Source organism: Macrobrachium nipponense, chromosome 36 (genome assembly GCF_015104395.2).
Source record: "Macrobrachium nipponense isolate FS-2020 chromosome 36, ASM1510439v2, whole genome shotgun sequence".
In the NCBI taxonomy this organism is placed as follows: Eukaryota; Metazoa; Arthropoda; class Malacostraca; order Decapoda; family Palaemonidae; genus Macrobrachium; species Macrobrachium nipponense.
Window position 1 is genome coordinate 50,183,031 of NC_087220.1, and position 23,855 is coordinate 50,206,885.

The 23,855-nt window shown below is 41.1% G+C and overlaps 1 protein-coding gene across 1 annotated transcript in view; it reads right to left on the reverse strand.

Annotated features, from left to right (window-relative positions):
- Window positions 1-23,855, reverse strand: part of LOC135203631 (uncharacterized) — a 109,572-nt gene that overhangs the window by 62,673 nt on the left and 23,044 nt on the right. The window contains exons 4-5 of the mRNA XM_064233467.1: window positions 3,393-3,500; window positions 2,593-2,691 (exon numbers count right to left, since the gene is read on the reverse strand). Coding sequence (XP_064089537.1) covers window positions 2,593-2,691; window positions 3,393-3,500 — 207 coding nt within the window. The remainder of the gene's footprint in view (window positions 1-2,592; window positions 2,692-3,392; window positions 3,501-23,855) is intronic.

Sequence of the window (23,855 nt, forward strand, 5' to 3'; positions counted from 1 at the left end):
AGGAAGGAACAGGAGAAGAAGATCCAGGTGCGCCCAAAGGAAACGGGCTTGGGCGCCCGAATAGTACCTACCTCGACCAACAAATCCTCAACACTACCGCCATTGGCTCTATATTAATGTCCAAAGTGGCGACGTCCGGCACGGTTTCCTGAGTTGATACATTCCCGAAGGTCTGCTGTACCTCGCGCTGAATAGAAGCCATGGCTGGGGCTGCCGTGGCGGGGTCCACATATCCTGTCGCTTTCCCTCCGGGGAAGATCTGGACAGCCAACTTCTTATCAAGGATGTATGGCTGTCCCTTGGCGGCGTTCTTGCCGAAGCCGCCTAACCAAGCCTTCAGGGTTGCTAGAGCGACTTCCTTAACGGCGGCAGCCTGAAAGAGAGGACCGATGAAGACTAACGGCGGAGCTATAGCTTACAATTAAGACTTAGAACTAAGACATTAGAGATATATAATGGTGAGAAAAATTACCTTGAAACCTACTTACCCCATCCAAAAGCTGACTCACGAGGTCGTAGCATATGGTACATGCCTCGTGGTGCCAGACGATCAGTTCGCCGTGGGTAGTAGCGCACGGGGCGTGGGTCCTACACTCCTCGTGGCCACAGGGGTCATGGAGGACTGCATTGCAGCCTGGTTCCTGGCAATTGGTAGCCTGTAAGTGGAAGGATACATGAGTATCGAGAATACACACTTACAGTCTAACATTAACTCCGTTGCATGCCGGAGTATGCAAGTTAAATTAAAACTAGCCCTCTACCGCAATACGTGTGGTTTGTTAGGGCGGTCTGGTTGAGGTCTCCGGCGTACACTGGGGACGGAGAAGGAGAGCAACCAGAAGTGGTGAGAAAGCCCAGAAAGGAAAAACCACGAAGGAGAACGGCGGAGGCAGCTAATGATAAGGTAACAATAATATTATAAAAAGGGCATGTATACTACAAACAGAGAGTAAGACATGCCTTCCTTCCGACTACTAGAGGAGTGCCCGGGTAAGGAAGCAAGCTCCCCTCTGATAGCGGAAAGAAGGTAGTAGTAGGCAAGCTTTTGAGACCACTAGTAGACCCCTACCCCGGTGGCTGGCGGAGCCAATTACTAATCCGACAACCGAAGGGGCCCCCGGCTAGTGAGCAGGGGCTTCGTCCGTCGTGGGAGAAAAACGGATTACCCGGGTACCCAAGACTACAAATAGTAATAGTCACACAGACTCCCAGCTGACCGGGTCTTCCCGGAGCCCCCCTCGGGGAGAGAGGGAGGGAGGCGACAAATGGTTGTCATGACAACCGAGGCGAGCCCGGCCAGACTCCCCCTTACCGCGCGGAAGGGAGGGAAGGGAGTAGGGTAGGGCACCCAGTGGGACACGTGATCGAGGGTGGACCAAGGGGCGGTAAGCAACACAACCACTAGGTAGGGACCACGTGAACCCAACTGTACCAAGAGTGAATGAACACGGGGAAGAAAAGCCTAGGTACTGGGCGCCTTAAAAGCTAGCCTAACAGAATAAAATAACACTGAATAATGTAATACTAAATAAATAAATACATCGTAAAAGAATGGAAGGAACACACGAGTGAGAGAGACAGGAGTCCAGGAGAAGGCGAACCGATCCGAAGACCAGTCGACTACTCGGAGCCAGCCGTAGCCGATGAAGAGCAAAAGCTGGGATGCTGGACTAGGGGAAAGCACATTATAGCCCTAAATACCTAAACCAAAGAGATAACTGGGTAACAAAGGTATGGGCTGTGAATTCCTAAATTCTAAAATAGGATGTAAATAAGCAGATGAACGCAAAATAAGAACCCATGAAAGGAAGAAAGACGTCCCAGTATGGAAGACTGGGAAATCTTAACAACACGAGGCGGGCTCATGGCCGCCACGAGTCAACCGGGGTTGTACCGTATGTAAACCTAAAAAATGGAAAATACTGGTCCCTGGAAGACAAAAATACAAATTCTTAACCTTTCGGGTACTTAACTTAGCCGTGGCGATAGCAGCGCGTTCCATCTTGAAGTAAAATCCCAAAAAAGCGATCACAACACAAGTGAGAAAAAACGTGTGTGTCTGCGATGAGCTAAGATAAAAGGATGGCCACTAGAGGCGCTGCACTCCGCTTGGCGTGGGTATTAGTAGTAGTAGCAGGCGCATCCTCCTTTGGGATCGGCTCTCTCAGGTGGGGGATTTTGATGTGGGAAGTTCTAAATGGCAAGTGGTTTGTGGTAGTGGTCTCACTCGCCCCTGTTACCATACCGACACTTCTTTTATAGAGTGAGCGAGTCAGTTATACTGACATCATCTTGAATTTATTTTTTCTCTGGTATTTATTAGGTTATTTACCTAGAAATAATGAACTTGAGGATTATTTCACAGGCCGACACGAACTGAGCCCAGAAAATACTGTATAAGAAATATAATTCTGAATGAAAAAAACTGAATTAAAAAAACAAAAGTGTTGAGGTACTCACTTGACCAGCTCTAGTTCAGAATGATCACATCTGAGCATGTGGGACGGTAATTTTTTTTTTCCCCTTATTTTGGTATAACTTTAGGGAGATACTGAATTATTAGATATAGGTACAATCACAAAAGGAACTTACTGTACAGAAGGGGATTGTCCATTTCCCTGATTTAGAATCTGGGAAGGACTTTGAATGGCTACTCCCTCTGGCTCAGAGTTTTGTTCAAGTGCACGCTGCCTGTAATGCAAATGATGCACTTAAGTCAAGCCCTTTCAGATGTTACTATGTTTATGCAACAAAGATCTGTATATCTGAATAATGAGTTCTCCATTTTCCTGATCAGGATTTTTACTAGAGGGTAAAGCGCTTTGAGAAAGAGGTGGAGTGGCTAATCCCTCTGGCTCAGTATTTTCCTCATTAAGTATATACTGCCTATAATGTAAATGAGAACTACTGTGACCCAGACTATCAAATTTTATCACAGAAAGAGATGTATGACGCAAATTGTGAACACCAGCAAATCTCTGCAAGATGCAGAAGACAAGGTAAATGCAATTTCACTGAAACTATCCTCATGCAGTCTCGGTGAAACCTTCCAGTGATATGATGCTGTCACAAAATCAAAGATACCCTGATGAGGGAACTTAGAAATTTCATTTCCATGCAGCAAATTGAAGTGTTTTCAAAGCATGAGTAACTCCTTTAGACCCAGAGTCCCCTAAAACACTGAGCCTGGTCCTAATTTTTGCATTTAACCCAAATATAGTGTACTCTCACCAAATATCCTTTCTTTAAAGGAATTATATGATATCTGGCTTGAACTAAATGTTCTGGAGTCACCCCAACTGACAATTTGGGAGAGAAAAAAATCTCGCAAATGTAATTAAGAAGAAAGATTCCAAAATATTACAGTTAAGTAAAACACAAAAGGAACTTACTGGACTGGAGGGGAGGCTCCATTTTCTTCATCTAGATTAGGATTAGAATTGGCAGCATTTATGGATGCATTGTCATGATCAGTTTTTTGCCTCTTGGGCTTGGGTCCACTGTAATACAAATGGTATATAATGACCTAATCAGGCAGCACCTGTTTAGTGAGTAAAGTACAGTATGCATGTTACTAATTAGATAAATCATATAGAATGAATTGAGAGAACCTACAGCCTTTGATTATATTTTTCAATTTTAAATACTAAGTACACTTTATCATTACTATTTTTGCTAATTCATAAACTGCTAGCGTTATATTTTGCCATGATGACAGAATTCAATTATTTATGTTAATGTGCTAAAGCTACCTACCACATATGTGGAATTCAGCTTTATTTGATTAGACATGTAAAATTTCAATATCAAAGCACTAAGTTATTGTAATCAGTTTTATTATAGCACAGCTATAAGGCTAACAGTCATATATGTACATCTAATGAAGCTAAAACAACAAAGTGAAAAGAAGGAAAAGTTGAAATAGTACGAATTAGCAAGGTAAGGGAGGTAATTAACAAAAGTCAGCTATTAAATTTGACCAGAATGTATCATTCAAAAGAAAAATATTTCTTTTGCTCATAAAACTGCAGCTTGCTCTAAAACTAATAGCTCTTGCCAGAGAACATTCATCATTTTCAGGAGGAAGCATTAAAATTAAGATGGGCCTTCGAATAACAAGTGTAAAGCCTTGAGCCCTTTCTATCATGATTAGAAAATACATGTACGTAGTACACTTATTGAATCACTGAGACCACCACAGGGATGATCACTAAATGCATCTTCAATATGTAATTCTTGTGCAAGTTAAGGTCGGTCCGTCTTATCTGCTACACAAGAGCTATAAACATATCTGCAGCCTAGGACAGTGGTTCTCAAACTTTTGGTCGTGAGATAAATTTTCGTGGGTTGCAGAGACACACGGAATTGATCACGCTCTCAGTGTTTTTCAGTTACTCAATTGAATTTTTTTTTTTTAACAAATTACTTATGTAATGTATGTTCACCCCTGCCTCCCCCCTCCCTTGGGATAGCCTCCCCCCTCCCTTGGGATAGGTTAAAAGCACCGCTTTGGATCCTACTAGTTTAGTTTTGTGAATGAAAAGCTATACATATTTTTTTTTTCAAAATAGTGCATATATATCTGTACATTTTCTTTCTCTTAACTTTACTCTAGGTTGTGAAGGATTGAAATGTTCCAAATAAGGTCAATCATAAAAAAGTTTGAGAACCATTTGCTTAGGAAAACTTACTTTAATAGAATAATAAACCTTAGCAGTTACAGAAATGATTAACTAGGTAAGTATTTGGGGGTATATTACACAAACATTTTCTCTTCTCATAATACGTATATTAATATTAATATAAATATAAATATAAATACACACACACACACACATATATATATATATATATATATATATATATATATATATATACATATATATATATATACATATATACAGGCGGTCCCCGGGTTACGACGGTTCCAGGCTTACGACGTTCCGAGGTTACGACGCTTTTTTCGTTAAATATTCAATGGAAATTCCGTCCTGGTTACGACGCTTGTTGCCGAGGTTACGACGCTGACGCTTCCGACGCTCCGAGTTAACGATGCTTTAAAAAACGCATGCTATGATAAAAATCCTTTATAGTTTAGCAAAGTACATAATAAAAATATGTTTTGGTTACATTACAACAAAAATTTTGAGGTTATGATGATTTTTGACACTTTTTTTTTTTTGTTTCGTATTTTTTTGAATTTTTTTTAGTGACGGCGCATATGCGGAACTAGTTTGCGGGCGAATGAATACACTAGCTTGGGATGAGCAGTTTAAAACAGTCCAAAAGCGCAAATATAATGAAAATCATTGCTTGTTTCCAGTACATAATTGAAAAAAACCAAGTTTCTGGTTAGATTACAACACAAATTCCAAGGTTACGAGTTTTGTTATGCTTTTTAACGATACCTCATATGCAGAACTAGTTTTTGAGCGGAGGTGCATAAATTAATTAACGCTATTAAACTGTATGGTAAATTGACCGAAACAACACGACCTCGGACAGTCGAGGACGCCAAGCGTAACAATACGAAAGGACGCCACTTCAATAAAGCGTGCCTGCCTGCATTTGCACTAGGTTGGTGTGCTAAGACGTTGCTGAAATTCCTTGCCATTTTCGCAAATTTACAATGGCTCCTAAACGCCAAAGTACTTCCTCCGATGATAGTTCATCCAAGAAGAGGAAGGTCATCACGATGGAGGTCAAATATGACGTGATAAAGCGTTCGGAGAAGGGAGAAACTAACACCGAAATAGGCCGTTCTTTAGGCTTGAGCAGGACCACGGTGGTAACCATTGTGAAGGACAAGGAACGTATTCTGAAGCATGTTAAGGATGCTGCACCGATGAAGTCAAACGGTGATAAACGAGAAGCACGTAGCCAGAGCATTGTTGAAATGGAGAAATTGCTCATGATCTGGCTGGAGGACCAGAAACCAGCGACGTGTTCCGGTGAGCTTAAGTGTGATCCAGGAGAAGGCTAGAGCGCTGCATGAGGCAGTAGTGAAAAAGTTTGGCGACGGCAGTGCTGGTGGTGAATTTTCCGCGAGTAGAGGTTGGTTTTAACCGTTTTAAGGCTCGTGCAAAATTTGCATAATGTAAGCTGCAAGGTGAAGCTCTAGTGCTGATAGCGAAGCAGCAGAAAGTTTTCCAGGTGGTTTGGCTGAGATAATTAAGGATGGTGGTTACACGGCTGACCAAGTCTTTAATGTGGATGAGACTGGATTATTTTGGAAAAGAATGCCAAATCGAACGTACCTTTCCAAGGAGGAGAAGTCAGCACCTGGCCATAAAGCTGGAAAGGAGCGACTGACTTTGCTGTTTGGGGCCAATGCAAGTGGTGATTTGAAACTGAAGCCCTTGCTGGTGTATTTGGCCGAGAATCCCAGGGCTTTCAAGGGCATTTTCAAGAGTCAACTCCCTGTGATTGGAAATCAAACAAGAAGGCTTGGGTTACCTTAATGGTCTTCGAAGATTGGTTCAATGACCATTTCGTGCCAGCAGTGGAGCGGTATTTGACTTCGAAGGGTCTGCCTTTTAAGGCCCTCTTAGTCCTGGACAATGCCCCTGGTCACCCTTCAAATTGAGCGACATGCATCCTAATGTGAAGGTGGTGTACCTCCCACCAATACCACATTGCTGATACAGCCAATGGACCAGGGAGTAATAGCTAATTTCAAGCTTACTACCTTAGAAGGACCATACGTTTTGCTTTGAGGGCCATAGAAGCTAACAAGGAGTTGACACTGAAGCAATTCTGAAGGGCTACAACATTGCTGATGCAGTGAAAAATATTGCAAGTGCTTGGACGAGGTGAAGACGACCACTTTAAAGGGGCCGCCTGGAAGAAACTGTGTCCACAGTTTGTGCACAGTTTTGAAAAAGGCTTTATTTGACCAGGCAGAAGACGTCGAGACTGTGACGAGGAAGATCGTAGGGCTAAGCAAGAGGCTGAAACTAGATCTTGAACCTGATGATGTAACAGAGCTGCTGGCTTCCCATGGAGAAGGAATTGTCTGCAGAGGAACTTACTTTGAACTTGAACAACAAATGATTGAGGAAGAGGAGGCGGCACCAGAGCCAAAAACCCAGGTCATTAACTGTGAAAGGCTTGTCAGAGGGTTTTACTCATCTGGAGAGAGGCTTGGCTTCTTTTGAGGCAGAAGACCCTAACGTTTCTAGGTTTGACAAAATCAAGAGAGGAATCATGGATTTGGTGACTTTCTACAAGGAGACCCTGAAGGAGAAGCAGATGAAGAGAAGTGTGCAGTCCAGGCTTGACACTTTCTTTCACAAGTCTCCAGTACCATCACCTCCCACTCCTAGTCCTGGTAAGGAATTCTGAAACTGTTTTACTAATTTATGTGTTTACATAGTGTACATATTAAAATGTGTTAATTTTTAATGTAACAACTAAATGTAAGAGTAAATTGTAACTTCATTAATTTTCATCATTTTAAGTGCAAGAAGTTTTGGTGATTGCAGTTCCAAGATCCCCTGTATACGACAGTTCCAGATCTCCCGTACTACCTGTGACAGTTCCAGATCTCCCTGTACTACCTGTGACAGTTCCAGATCCCCCGCTCCCCTGTACCTGGACCCTCTGTATCAGCCCGCCCACCTGTACGTGTACAATCAGGTACCCAGATGACCCTGAGCCTTTCCATGGTTTTGATGCCTCGCCCTATACATCAGGTAAGGAATCCTTAACAAATTTGTATAAAATGTTTCATAAATTGCTAATGAAATTTTATTAAAAGTGTACAATATGCTACAATTACATCCCCTTCCTTATAATATATTTATGTACCCTATCATTCTTTCCAGATCTAGATGTTCCCTCATCAGTTGATACGAGTATCACCTCTCCAGAGCCCAAATCAGTTGATACGAGTAGTATCACCTCTCCCATTCCTTCAGGTAAAAGAATTCTTCATTTTTATATTGAACATACGTATTACACACTACATATGTCAAACAGTAATAACATGTGCAGTAGTTACAGTAGTAGTAACTATCATTTTATATATTTTTTATCAGTCGGACTCCCAAGCACCTGCCCATCCCACTCCATAGCCCAGCCACCCACTCTCATGTACCATATGGCCATCCCAGTAAGCAAGCCAACCACTAGAATTTGGTAAGGACATTTATTTTTGTTTATTAATGTTTTATTATTACATATGTAATAACCATGTTATGTATGTAACATACATACTATATAATCATATGTACTATTACATTATATCGTTCCAGACTGGCATGCACCTGTGACTTACATAAACCAGACCTCTAACATAGCCTACATGTCTTCATTTTGCTGAAGGTAAGGAATTCTCAGTGTGTTTAAGTTTGCATACGTACAATAAATTTGTACACCTAAGTGGGTTTACATACTGTCCCTTTAATATTAATTCTTCATTTCCAGACTGCCCATCATCCTAGCCTGTTATCTGTGATAAAGCACACTGAAGTTAGGTTTGGAATGCATCCTTATCATGAATGCTCTACACCTCCACCTCCATCTCCCACAACTAGGTAACAGCTTTGAGACTCACTAAAAGTTGGTAAGTTATGTAAGGAATTTCTAAATTAAGTTTTATACTACATGTTATATGTGATATTAAACCACTGTATGGTGCATATTACTGTATGTAACTTACTCTGCATAGAGGACTTACTGACAAAATTATTTTTTGTACATTCCAGAGTCCCCTGAATGATGTAGGGCTATGGGGCCACATAAGCTTTGTCCATCCAGGGTTACATTGAACGACAACTTTAAACTAAAGTAAGGAATTAATTACATACATTAACTCTTTTAGTACTCTTTGATATATCTACAGTAATTAACATATTGCATTCACAACTTTCTGTAGTGTATATTTTGTACACTAATTTTGTTACTTTTTCCTTCCAGAACCAACATTTTTCACACAACTCCAGGTGTTACTAACAAATTACTACTACAAGTGTCATCAAGGGATAACTACAAGTAGAAGCACCATTTTTGGATGGAAAAACCCTTCAGGAAAGTATACGTATCATGTAACATGTATAGTGTAACAAAGTATGAACAGTAAGGTTTTTTACATACAGTAGTATTACATACGTACATAACTTTTTTTTACAGGAATTTCCAACCAAGTTTGATTATGTACATACATGTTATAAACCTCGTGGACGTATGGTTACTGTATGTAACTTACTAAACATTACATAACATGACTTAACTTTGATACTTTTTTGGTACATTCCAGAAAAACCAGGACCCCCATCCATGATGCAGGCTATGGGGCCACATAAAACTTTGTCCAGGGTTACTACATAACATAAAGGTAAGGAATTATACATAGTAGTAAACATACATTAAGTAAGTTTTTATACGTACATACTAAAAAAAAGTGACCAAGATCTCTCACATGGGATAAGTGATCAAGGTCCTCATGGGAATTACGTACAATACTGTACACTCCTGCTGAACAGGGGGTGTGTAGACCAATCATTTACTATGCATACCAGTTGATATTAAACCACTGTATGGTGCATATTACTGTATGTAACTTACTATGCTAGATCTTACTGACAGGCCACATAAGACTTTGTGCATCCAGGGTACATAGCACAACAACTTTAAACTAAAGGTAAGGAATTAATTAACATACATTAACTAAGTTTTATACATGTTATATATGTGATATTAAACCACTGTATGGTGCATATTACTGTATGTAACTTACTATGCATAGAGTACTTACTGACATACTAATTATTTTTTGTACATTCCAGAACCCCCTGAATGATGTAGGCTATGGGGACCACATAAGACTTTGGTGCATCAGTACATACGCATGAACTTTAAACTAAAATAAAAGTAAGGAATAATTACATACATTAACTTTTTTACTCTTGACTTATAACTCAAAGTAAGGAATTATAAACTAAAAGTAAGGAATTAATTACATACATTAACTCTTTTTTACTCTTGATATCTATAATTTACATATTGCATTCAGGACTTTGTGTAGTATTTTTGTACTAATTGTGTTATACTTTTACCGTTCCAGAGCTACCAGACTGGGATTTTAGTGTACTCCAGGATCTACCAAAGGATTAGTGTACAGTGTCGTATAATAGTGTTTAGTGTATAATCTAACCTAAGGATTAAGTGTAGTACATTGTGCTTTATAGTGTCACAAGAGTTTAATAAAGAATTATACCTTCAAGAACCATCCTTTGCCATTGAAATAACCACACTACACATCATGCAATATACTTGCATGTCACACAGGTAAGGTCTCTCTAACTTTTTCTTAGTTTAAGGCATATTTCCAAGTGTCGTTCCGGCTTACGACGATTTTTTGGCTTACGACGCGCCTCAAGAACGGAACCCCCGTCGTAACCCTGGGACTGCCTGTATGTATATATATATATATATATATATATATATATATAGTATATATATATATATATATATATATATATATATATATATATATATATATATATAGACACTATATATATATATACAGTAGAGCCTCGAATCAAGTTTTCCCATAAGACATAACTGAAAACGGATTAATCCGTTCTTGACCATCAGTTTTATTACCCTAACCTTGCCTTTTTATACAATACATTACATGTAAATTACAATTACAACTAAATAAGTTAAAAGTTAAATATCATGTTAAACGTATATTTGTAATTTTAAATGTATAATATACAGTATAAAAAAAAAAACTGGCTTGCGTCCAACCGATGTTGACCAAGCGCCATAGGCTACCTAGGTAAATAGTAAGTAGAACGTAGTGTAGTGGGTAGGCATAAAATGTGTTGCTAACATAATAAAAACATTGAAAAGCAAGTCTAATTATTACAGTAAATTAATAAACTATTAAAATTAAACCCAATTTATATTTATCAAAAACTTACGAAAATTTGCCTACAGTAAGTCAGCATTTAAGGATGTAAACAAACCATAGCGCAGCCCTGGTGGTTTATAGCGGGACTATGGTAGTAAACAAACCATATCGTCGCTATAAGCCTAGAAACGTTTACATTGAATATTAATTTATGGTAAATCTTATACGGAGTCGACTGCAATACTGTATACAAAAACGCTTAAAATTATCTTTTATCTTTCAGTAAATGTTATGATACTAATGAGTTTGTTTCATAAGTGTCCTTATAAAAAAGGTGCGTCTTTTACAGTAAATTGTCCAATATCAGGGCTGGTTTCAGGCTTACTGGACTTTGACAATTATTATGGTACTGCATGGTACATATATACGTACGTATAAATAAAAGAATCTTCTTAATTTCTATAATTACTATACCATTACGTACCAGCATCTCTTGAGTTTAATATCAATCTAACCTCTTTTTTACGAGGACGCTTTATAACCAAGCATACAGATTGTGTTCGTTACCGCGCATGCGTTACATATGTAAACTGTGTCACTACCAGATCTCATACGTAAACATTGACGTCTTTTTACAGCAGACATAAAAGAATCGTCTTGATTTCTATAATTATTCTATACCATAGCAGCTTCTCTGATTTAAGCTAAGGCTAACCTCCTCTTTACCAGCAAGCTTAACAAAGCTTAAGATTGCGTTCGCTACCGAATGGCACACGTTACGTATCTAATAGTGGTTTCACTACCAAATCTCACTCGTAAACAATGACGTATTTTTACAGTAGACATAAAAGAATCTACTTAATTTCTATAATTAACCCTTAAAACGCTGAAGCGGTAAAATCAAATTGTCTCCCATGTGCCGGAGGTTGTTTCGGAGCGAGCGCGGACAGCGGAGGATATAGTTTTTCAAAAAATCACAGCGCGCTTAGTTTTCAAGATTAAGAGTTCATTTTTGGCTCCCTTTTTTGTCATTGGCTGAAGTTTAGTATGCAACCATCAGAAATGAAAAAAAATTATCATTATCATATATAAATAATGCAATATATGATAGCGCAAAAACGAAATTTCATATATAATTGTATTCAAATCGTGCTGTGCGTAAAACGGTTAAAGGTAACAAGTTACTTTTTTTTCCTTGTAATGTACACTAAATTGCGATCATTTTGGTATTTAACACATTGTAAAACGATAAAAGTAACACAGAGAAAATATTATCACAAAAGATGCATGAATTCGTATAGAGACTTAGAATTTGTTTCAAGATGAAGTTAAATGATGGAATATTACGATACTGTCAAGAGTTTAGCTTACAATTGCAGTTTTCGACCATTTCGGATGAGTTTAAAGTGACCAAATGTCTAAATTCTTTTATAAAGAAAATTTTTTTTTATATGCAAAGATTTCGAAAATGAGAAATGCTACAAACTTCAAATATTTGTTTTTTTGTATTCTGCATGTTTTGTGCACATTTTCATATATGAAACTATAAAAAGCCTAATATGAAAAGGCACAATATTAGGGAGAATGTGACCTACGCATTTCGGAGATTCGCTGCCGATAATCGGCGCGCAGAGGGAAGAAAAGCTTTTTTTCAAAAATTCACCATAAATCTAAATATTGTTCTAGAGACTTCCAATTTGTTTTAAAGTGAAGATAAATGATGAATATTCTAGACTGTAAGCGTTTTATGTTACAAATGCGTTTTCGACCATTTCGGTTGAGTCAAAGTTGAGTCCAAAGTTACCATAGTTTTTTTCCTATTTATCGTTAATTTTTATGCAAATATTTCAAGAATGAGAAATCTACAATCTTCAAATAGTTTTTGTTGTATTCTGCATGTTTTTGCGGAAATTTTCGTATATGAAACTCTATAAAAAGCCTAATATGAAAAGGCACAAATATTAGGAGAATGTGACCTACGCATTTCGGAGATTTTCGGCCGAGAATCGGCGCGCGGAGGGAAGAAATAGTTTTTTTCAAAAAAATTTATTATAAATCTAAATATTATTCTAGAGACTTCCAATTTGTTTTAAAGTGAAGATAAATGATTGAATATTACTAGACTGTAAGAGTTTTACGTTACAAATGCGTTTTTTTCGACCATTTCGGTTGAGTCAAATTTTGACCGATCGTAGTTTTTTCCTATTATCTTACTTTTTATGCAAAGATTTCAAAACTGAGAATGCTACAACCTTCAAATATTTATTGTTGTATTCTGCATGTTGTTGCACACATTTTCATATATGAAACTCTATAAAAAAGCCTAATATGAAAAGGCAGAAATATTAGGAGAATGTGACCTACACATTTCGGAGATTTTCGGCCGAGAATCGTCGCGCGGAGGGAAGAAAATAGTTTTTTTTTTTTTTTTTCAAAAATTCGCCATAAATCTAAATATTGTTCTAGAGACTTATCCAATTTGTTTTAAAGTGAAGATAAATGATTGAATATTACTAGACTGTTATGTAATTTGCTTACCCAAAAATACCAATATATATAAAATAATATATATATATATCTATATATACATACACAGGCAGCCCGCGGTTAACGGCGCATCACTCAACGGCGAATCGGTTTTATGCTGGTCGTCAAAAATATTCATTAAAAAAATAAGGCATTTTAAAGGTATCTTTACGGCACAAATTTCAGTTAACAGCGCCGCTAGCGCCGTTGTCTAACGAGTTCATACATATGTAGAAATGCCGTTCAGACCATACAGGTTATGCAAATAATATAACAAAATTTTATGGAGAGTTATTACGTAGGTATTAGGGTAAAATATATGCCTCTGACCGCTGTTCTATGCTGAAAATATCGAGTTACATAAGTGAAAATTTAGCTATGGATGTGTCGATTCATAATTGTTCATGCTTTGTTTAAATGTGTATGAAAAATGTATACGTGAAAGGCATTTTTATTTCTGTACAGAAATATGATACAAAGGCAGCTTTTGAAACTGCCCTTCATGTTATCAAATACGATGTTTTTTCATGTTCTTTCTTGTAATCCGCCGCCTGACCGCTCTTCCGAAAATATAGATTTAAAAAAAGTGCAAATTAGCGATCGATGTGTCGATTTTATACATGTTTATGCTTTTATGTTTAAAATGTATAGAAAATGTATTACAAATAGGGTATTTTTATTTCTGTGCAGAAATATGATAAAAAGGCAGCTTTTGAAACTCCCCTTCAGTTATCGACTACAATGTTTTTTTTCAAGTTCGTTCTTGTATGCCGCCGTCTGCCACTCTTCCGAAAATATCGAGTTCAAAAAAAAAAAAAAAGTGCAAATTTAGCGATCGATGTGTCGATTTTTCAAATGTTTATGCTTTTAAGTTTGTGTATGAAAATATATTGCGTAAAGGTATTTTCATTTTTTGTACAGAAATAAGATACAAATTAAGGCAGCCTTTGTAACTACGCTCCACGTTGTCAGGGGATGGTTTTTTCATGTTCGTTCTTGTCTGCCAATTCCGAAAAATGCATTGTGTTATTTTATTAATAATGCATCTTTTCCATAAATCCTTTAATGTTATACATTATTTTACTGTATCCAAGAATATTGTATGTATTCTCATATTATTGTATAAAATACTACGGCAAACTTAAGCCCGTATTCCGCGAAGCGGCCAATGTTGTGGTTTTGAAATCAGCTGATGAATACGAGTCTGTTTCACCATAACGCAATTCTGAGCGAATGCTCTTGCTTCTAGTTAGTAGCATAAACGAATATCTATATACTTGACTTATATGTGACAAAGTTATTTTTCCTTATACAGCGTGTTTTTAGGTGGAAATATTTATTGAATAGTCTCGTTGTGAATGTGAACTACTATTTTTTCGTTAACAGATTACGTTGGCGGGATGTTTATTGCGTAAAAAATTACGTGATTCCGTTTGCAATACGTAATCCTTTATATCATCGTAATATGAACTTTACGTTACTTATCTTATATCGGCGTGAAACCAACAGTAAATGTGTTTCTTTCAAGCACAGTAGTTTTGATTAAAATGATTTTATCCCAATTTTATCTACAGTTGTGTGTGATGGCAGAACGTTTACTGCAGTTTTATCCTTGTTGCCGAGTACGATAATAGTCATTAGCAGCTTGAACAGTTTTCTCAGCTTCAGTTATAACTAGGTTTAAATTTAACGGTATATTTCCCGATTGATCTTTAATCTATATTGATCTCTGATCTATAGCGAATAAAGTTATTACATTAAGATATCTCCAGTTCTCTTCTATACATAACGCCATTTATAACAAGTACGGTAATGTTACACTGTAGTACGATGATTGAAATACAAGCCAAACAGATGTTATCCAGTTCAGTTGTACTTAGAAAAAAAAAGTAGTTTCTCGTTCGGTTGTTCATGGCTGTACACGTTCACGCAACGAGTATAACGTTAAAACCATACTTTCATCACTCTCTTTTGCTGTTATTGAACTTATGTAACTCAGAAGATGGATAAAGTTAGGCCATTGTAATTTGATCTCTCATAAAATCGAACTATCGTAGACTAAATGATCGTAACCTGAACACTACAGCTACCTGTACACTGTATAAACTTTATTATATCTTTACATACTCTAGACACCCACATGTACAGTACAGTAAATTCTATAGTACTATACTACATAAATATAATTTTACTTATTGCGCCGTTGTGGGATTACGGCGCCTTTGACTGGTCTAGAGTTTCGAAAGAAGGTGTGGCAGCGGCCGTAGGCTTTAAAATCGCTCAGCGTCGAAAATCGCTTGGCGTCGGTGGCCAGGAACGAACCCCTGCCGCTAACCGAGGGCCGCCTGTATGTATATATATATATATATATATATATATATATATATATATTATATATATATATATATATATATATATATATATATAACAGTGGTCCCCCCGTATTCGCGGGGGTACGTACCAGACCCAGCGAATAGTTAGAATCCGCGAATGTTTGGAACCCCTATAAAAAGGCTAAAAACAGCCTATTTTGTTAGTTAAAACTTAAGAAAAACCACTAAAAATTTTCATACTTGGTTTTTTAATAGTTTTATCACAAAAAGTGCATTTTATGATGAAATTGATAACGAAAACCAGGAATTTGTGGATATTTCTCATAGAAAAATACCGCGAATGCGCGAATTTTCCGCAATAATACAGGGAAACGTTCCTGAGAGAAATCCGCGAATGTGTGAGTCCGCGAATCCGGAGAACGCGAATACGGGGGGTCCACTGTATATATATATTTATATAATATATATATATTACATTTTTCGATTCTGGTACAAATACATAAATAAAAGGAATGCAGGTGACACTTCTTTTCGCATACAATGAATTGTCTTATTATTATTTTACCATGCACAGATACGGATATATAAAAACTTGTAATAAATATAAAAACAAATATAAAATAAATGCAGAATACTCACTCGTAATCCTGACTCTTCGTTCTATTCTTGTTTTCTCCCTCCTCCATTGAAGAGTCTTGCATTTTTTTCCTCTCGACATGACGAGGTACAGGTGGAGGAGGGAGACGCGCGCCCTTACTGCTGATGGGCCCGGCGGCCCCGTGCGCCCTCCGCTGTCGGTTTATTAGGCACACTCCAATACATGACCGTACTGTGGTATTTACGGTCACAGTCCCCTATCCTGCAAAGAGCAATTTTGCAGGTACAACAGAAGAACCGGGTGTCTCTCCTTCTGCCATTCATATGGCACACCCGGCACCGTTTCTGCCTGCGCCCTTCTAGGGCCTCCAGTGTGTGATCCCCTGGCTGCAGCCGACACACGGGTCCACTACCCAACGAGAAGCGGGTGATGGCGGGGCCGGCAGCAAGAGGGGTCGTCGTCAGCAGGGCGGCAGCAGCAGGGGCGGCGACAGGTCGACCAAAGTTGGCCCTCCTATCTGCCCTTTCCACTAGGGGCAGATCTGCAGCTCGGTTCAGGGGGTCAGTGATTGAAGTTGATGAGGGCATTCCCGGCTACCTCTAGGAACTGTATGTGGGACAACCTCGGAAGATTGTCACCGCGGTACCCACAGTACAGTATGTCGGCATTTTGGAAGGCCAACTGAAGGATGTATTTGAGGAGCTTCTGTGTCCACCTCCTGGTTCTCCTGGCGAAGGGATAATACTGGATGAGCTGATCAAAGAGATCAACTCCTCCCATGTGCCTGTTGTAGTGCCCAATGACGGTAGGCCGCTCGATACGAAACTCCTCAAACACAACTCGGCCCTATCGACGTGTCTTCTCCGCTGTACGATCTCTTCTTGGATGGGTTCATGGACTCGTCGTAATCATGGGGACAAGTCGGACACCCTTCCAACAGATGACGAAGACAGCGCCCTTCCGCCGCCACTCTGTCTCTCCTCTTGCAGGTTGTTGCGGATGACTAGCATACCTCTTTGAGGGAAATCGGGGCCCCTTGCACAACCGAAGGGTACCACTACGTACACACCTGCTCATACAGTTCCTGGGCAGGGATACCGAGTTTATAATAATTATCCATAAACAGGTGATATCCTGTTTACGAAACGTCCCCCACAAGACTGAATACAGTGTCACGCAGCGTGGAGAAGACCCCGGAATACGCTGTAAAGTCCACGACGTATCTAGTGTTGGACTCGGTAATAAAAAAAAATTTCACTCATATTTCTTCGGCTTCTTGGGGTTATACACTTCAATGCTCAGACGTCCTTTGTAAGGCATCATCCCCTCATCCAAAGAAAGTTCTTCCAGGAACCACGAGATTTCTACACCGTTCACGAATGTATTCCAACATGGGCGGATTAGGATGAGGCGATCACTGTTATTCCGGGTTATGGCCCTTCGGTTGAAGGCGTTGGACAGGTATGAAATACCTGTCAACGCCAGGAAATTATCACGGGACATAACGCCAGGCACATTGGGCGTACATAAAAAATAATTCCGCCTCCAATATGCCCAACGTCGGCAGCAGTTGGTCATACCAACAATACAATGTGGATCCCCAAAAAATGCGCCATATCAATGAGGTTTGCACCCCCCGCCAATAATACGACAATGTCGTCCGTAATTCTTACCGGCAGTACTGGAGCGTTAGTCCACCGTCTCTTCTACCAGGTACTCCCAGCCAATTCCCGCGTAAGGCACAACTGGATGACCCCAGAGCAGTCAGGGGTACTGTACAGTGAGCCCAGGTGTTGCCGTGAATGGGTGCATGTTAGGAGGGGTGGGGTTCTCCGTCCACCCCTCGTCGCTCTCGGACGACCGGCCTTCACCTTGGCTGGCGCAACGAGCTGACCTTCTACGTGCGCACGGGCACGATTTCGCACACTACCCCCCCCCCCCCCCCCCACCCCCCCCCCCCGCCCCCAATTGGCCCATCATCCTCACTTAGGCCTTCGCTTTCAGTATTGTCATCCGCGATGAAACTAAACCCCATATCCCCATCCTCCCCCTCATAGGCACTGAAACCACTAAATTCGAGCTCACTTTCGGGATGTGAGCCTCGAACGGACATTGGGGGCATATATTCGTCCTCACTGACATCGGGACTGATGTCCTCATCACTCGATGACCATCCGCCATCAAAATGAGGACTTGCGACATATTCCCGATCAAGCTCCGAAAGATACTCGTCTATGTCCCTTGGTTGGAGGCCTCCCAAATTCCTACGAATGCCCCTAAGGACGCCCTGATGCTTCCTAGGGGTTACCAAAGGCACACGAGACACACGTTGTGATCCTAAACCACTTTCATCCACACGTGGTCGCACAGAATGGTGTTGAGGCGCCAGGTCATGTTGGGTGCTTGGTCCTTCGCCAGCATCTAAGTCCAAAATACGCCTTACACGATCCCTTCCGACAGGTAAAACGCACCTTTCGCGGTCCACACGTCGTTGAGACATCTCTACGAACATCCTGTAGCAACACAAATGTTCAAAGTCTCGCACAAGTTCAGGAAAACTCGATTGCGACAAAAGATCGCTCTCGGACGATGCGCCACTGATGCTGACTGGAGCGAGAAGAAAGCATTTCGCGCATGGGTCACGCTTCTAAACAAAACAACACCTCGATCCGTGAACTCCCAGCATCCCCCAAGGTGCGTGATTTAAAAGTTTCATATATTCAACTTCCCTGTCAGATATATACTTAGCTATAGACTCCGTCGTCCCCGACAGAAATTCAAATTTCGCGGCACTCGCTACAGGTAGGTCAGGTGATCTACCGCCCTGCCCTGGGTGGCAGGACTAGGAACCATTCCCGTTTTCTATCAGATTTTCTCTGTCGCCGGTGGTGTCAACATTGTTGTTACTACCTCCTGACTGGAATTCTTTTTTCAACGGAATTGATCTTCTTTCGGCCAACTTTTGGTGACTTACTTGGATCGTTGTTTTGGCAGTTAGACAAGAATCGCCAGTGATTAGACATAAGGAGGCGATGTCACTTAGTCCCTCACCTATGAGAAGTCCTTCGCCTTCGGAAAGAGTGAGGTCGAAGGCAGAAACATGCGATAAAAGGGATCGTTCTCCTTCTGACCCTATCGAGCTAGAGGAAGTGTCAGAAGATGAGGCTCCAAGTAAAGAAGGACTATCGAATTATAAAGTTCTAACGGCACTCCTTCTTGAAGAATATGGAGATTCTCTAACCCCAGCTGCTCCTCCTTCTCCGCGCGCTCTCTTTTTGAGTGCTAAAGCTCTGAAGTCGTCGTCCTTCCTTAATTGAGACCGGCCATATCAATGAAGAGGGCCCTCCAGTCCCTCGGTTCCTGGATACAATTGAAAAAGGAACTGGGGAGGACGGTGTTTTGTATGCCGCCCGCCAGACTGACGGGCAGAAGAGGCATATGGTACGAGACTGGAGAGAACATGGAACTGTCTATTCCTGCTTCGGTGGAATCTGACTCGTCGAGGAGGCATGCCTTAAACTCGGCTCAAGCGACATGGGGCTTTTCTGAATTGGATCACCTCCTCAAGGGGCTTTTCCACGTCTTGGAAGTGTTCAATTTCCTGGATTGGTCCCTTGGGGTTTTTGGCCAAAAAGACCCCACATGAAGCAAAGAAGGCCTAAACCCAGAAGTTTTGCTGAGCATCCTGGCATGCATAGATAAGCCGTTCAGGATGGTTCGGGAGAAGTCACCTCTCTCTTTGGAGCGGGGATTTCAAAAAAGAGAGCGGTTTTCAGTTCATTCTTGTCTAAAGCCGTCTCTCCCTCGCAGAGAGCCGCTTTACTTTTCGCTCCATTATCAGAGCATTTGTTCCCTTCTCAGTTAGTGAAGGATATTTCACATTCTCTAACTGAGAAGGCGACTCAGGAGCTTCTCATGCAATCTTCAAAGAAGAATAGACCTGTGGTCATTGAAGAAAAGAAAGGGGCTCGTACATCGCAACAGCCCTTTCGAGGAGGCCCTCCTTCTAGAGCAACCTCCAAAAGGAAAGCTACGGAAAAGCAAGGAAGAGCTTCCTTCCGACCCTTTAAGAAGGGTAAATGAGATCGAGATCCTCCAAACACCAGTAGGTGCCAGGCTACAGGAATTTGCGGCGAAGCCTGGGCACGGATAGGAGCCGACACCACGGTCGCTGTCAGTCATCAAGAAGGGATATTACATCCCCTTCAAGGACAGTCCTCCCCTGACGTCAACAACGAGGGAACTGTCCGCAACATACAGGACCCTATACTGAGGGATACTCTTCGACAAATGGTGGATCAAATGTGGGGACAAGAGGCAATCGAACTAGTACCTAGATCACAACTCCCGGGTTTTTACAATCGCCTTTTTCTAGTCGCGGAAGGCTTCAGGGGATGGAGACCAGTCTAGATGTAAGTGCACTGAACAGATATGTGGAGAAGGAGAAGTTCAGTATGGAAACATCTGCATCAGTCCTTTCAGCCCTACGCCAGGGAACTGGATGGTACCGCTCGATCTTCAGGATGCCTATTTTCCACGTCCCGATTCATCCTTCGTCGAAGAAGTACCTTCGTTTCATGATGGAGGGAAGGATCTATCAGTTCAGGGCCTTGTGTTTCGGCCTGTCCACAGCTCCTCAGGTTTTTCACAAGCCTGATGAAGAATGTGGCAAGATATCTGCACCTAAAGGGAATAAACATCTCCCTCTACCTAGACGACTGGCTCATCAGAGCCAGATCGCAGAGACAGTGTTTGGAGGACCTTACAACGACACTAGACCTTAAAAGGTCACTAGGATTATCGTAAACCTCAGAAATCTTCAGATGGATCCCAGCCAGAACATGGTTTATCTGGGGATTCGGATGGATTCTCAGGGTTTTCGAGTTTTCCCTTCTCAAAGAAAAAGAATCACAAAAGGTTGCGGAAAAGTCTCCAGCTTCTTAGGGAAGGAGCGCAGTTCAGCGAGGGAATGGTTTTGAGCCTTCTGGGGACCCTTTCCTCGCTGGAACAGTTCTTTCCTCTAGGAAGACTCATCTCCGTCCCCTACAATTCTTCCTAAAAAGGGTTTGAACTGGAAGACAGGACAGCTCACCGACACATTTCCAATTCCTCTAGAGGTGAAAGATCACTTAAAGTGGGGTTGGTTCCCCCGCCCCCTACTAGAGGAAAACAGAGGTGTGTCCCTGGAAATTCGGTTGGAACCCAAACCAAGTATTGTATTCCGACACGTCGGAGACGGGGTGGGGGTGCAACCTTGGGAACAAGAGAGGTGTCAGGCACCTGGGACAGAAGAACCAGGGGTTTTGTCACGGCACATCAACTGCAAGGAGCTCTTAGCCATACATCTTGCTCTAAAGGGCTTCGAGCCGATAGTCAGAGACGGGTAGTTCAGATAAACTCAGACAACACCATCGCTCTGGCTTACATACGGAAACAAGGTGGGACGGACACACGTTCTTTCTCTACGAGTTAACGAAAGACCTTCTAGTATGGGCACATCGAAGGAACATTATTCTACTGACAAGATTTGTCAAGGAGAGAGGAACGTGAGAGCGGACAGGCTGAGCAGGAGGTTCTAGCGAAGAACGAGAATCCTTCAAAGCCCTGGCCCAGGAGCTTCAGAAGTAAAGGGCCTGACTAACCTAGTAGGTAGGGAGGCAGAAAGGTCCCTTTGCCCGGTCAGAGCACTAAAATTCTATATAGATAGAAAGAAGCAGATGGGGGGTTCTCAACAAGGTCTATGGTGCTCTGTAAAGGACCCGAAAAGACCTATGTCGAAAAATGCCTTGGCCTTCTTTTGTTAGAAGCGTTATAACGGAGGCACAATAATAACTGCCCAGATGGACTCCCTTTAAACTTTTGAGAGTAAAAGCTCATGAAGTTAGAGCAGTCGCGACGTCTCTTGCTTTCCAAAGCAAATATGTCTCTAAAGAATATCTTGGAAGGGACATATTGGAGATGCAATTCGATTTTGCATCTCATTACTTGAAAGATGTTCGGGTAACTTACGAGAAATGCTTTCTCTAGGTCCGTTTGTGTCAGCGTATACGGTCCTGGGTATTGAGCAAGCACCGATCCTTAATTTTTATTATATGTGCGTAACCCTCTTGTTGGAATGTTCTTGACTTCCTGCTGGAAGGAGTGTCAGATGTCCGCACAGGCGGCCGTCACTTTTGCTCAGTAAGGAACTCGGGTGTATCTGACTAATAGAGGGGAACAATTTTTTTTTTTTTTTTTGTTTTTTCCTTTAAAGTGTGCGTCTTGACTGTGTGATCGAGTTATTGGTTGTTTGTGAGGAGTTTGGGATAACTCTTGACAATCTTATAACTAACACAGGTGTTAGGATCGGTGATCGGGATCGGTTGTGTGCTCCTTAAATAAGGCGTGTTGTCATGTTAGTGGATTAGCACCCATTGACAAATGCCAGTTAGGCTCTGCGAGTAAGTGGATAAGACCCCATCGACAGACCCACAAGAACTCTTGGCCACAGATCAATATCTCGCTAAGGCCTTCTTGAGGCGAAGCAGACTCCTAGGGCAGTAGCCACGAAGTCTTCCGCCTAATCAGGTAGGAACCAAGGTCTATAAATACCTACAACATATGTTGTTTACCTGTCTATTTCAGTAGTTAGCTGTCTCTTACCCTCCACCAAAGGGTGCCAATCAGCTAAGTATATATCTGACAGGGAAGTTGAATGTATGAAAATTATATTTCTGGGCTCAGCTCGTGTTGGCCTGTGAAATATCCTTAAGTTCATTATTTCTAGGTAAATCACCTAATATTACCAGAGAAAAAATAAAATCAAGAAAAATGTCAGTCAAACTGACTCGCTCACTCTATAAAAGAAGTGTCGGTATGGAAACCGGGGCGAGTGAGACCACTACCACGAGCCATTTACCATTTAGACCTTCCATCACAGAATCCCCCCACCTGAGAGGCTGATACCAAAGGGTGATGCGTCCGCCTACTACTAACTACATACTGACGCAGCAAGGCGGGAGTCAGGCGCCTCTAGTGGCCCATCCTTTATCATTAGCCTCAAACAAACGCCAGTTGTGAATTTTTGTCTCTCGTGTTGTTTTCGCTTTTGTGGACTTATTTTCTACGATGGAACGCGCTGCTGTTACCGCTACGGCTAAGTTAAGTGCGACCGAACGGTTAAGTTTTTTCGTATTTTTGTCTTCCAGGGTCCAGTATTTTCCGTTTTTTAGGTCATATACGGTCCCCTGGTTGACTCGTGGCGGCCATGTGCCGCCTCGTGTTGTTAAGATTTCCCAGTCTCCCATACTGGGACATCTTATTCTTATGGGCTCTTATTTTGCGTTCATCTTCTTATTACATCGTATTTTAGAATTAGGGTACACAGCCCATACCTTTTTTCCTGTTATCTCTTATTTTGGTATTTAGGGCTATGTTTTTATTCTCCCGCCCAGCATCCCAGCTTTTGCTCTTCATCGGCTACGGCTGGCTCCGAGGGGTCGACTGTTCTTCGGATCAGTTCGCCTTCTCCTGGGCTCCTTTCTCTCCTACTCAAGTG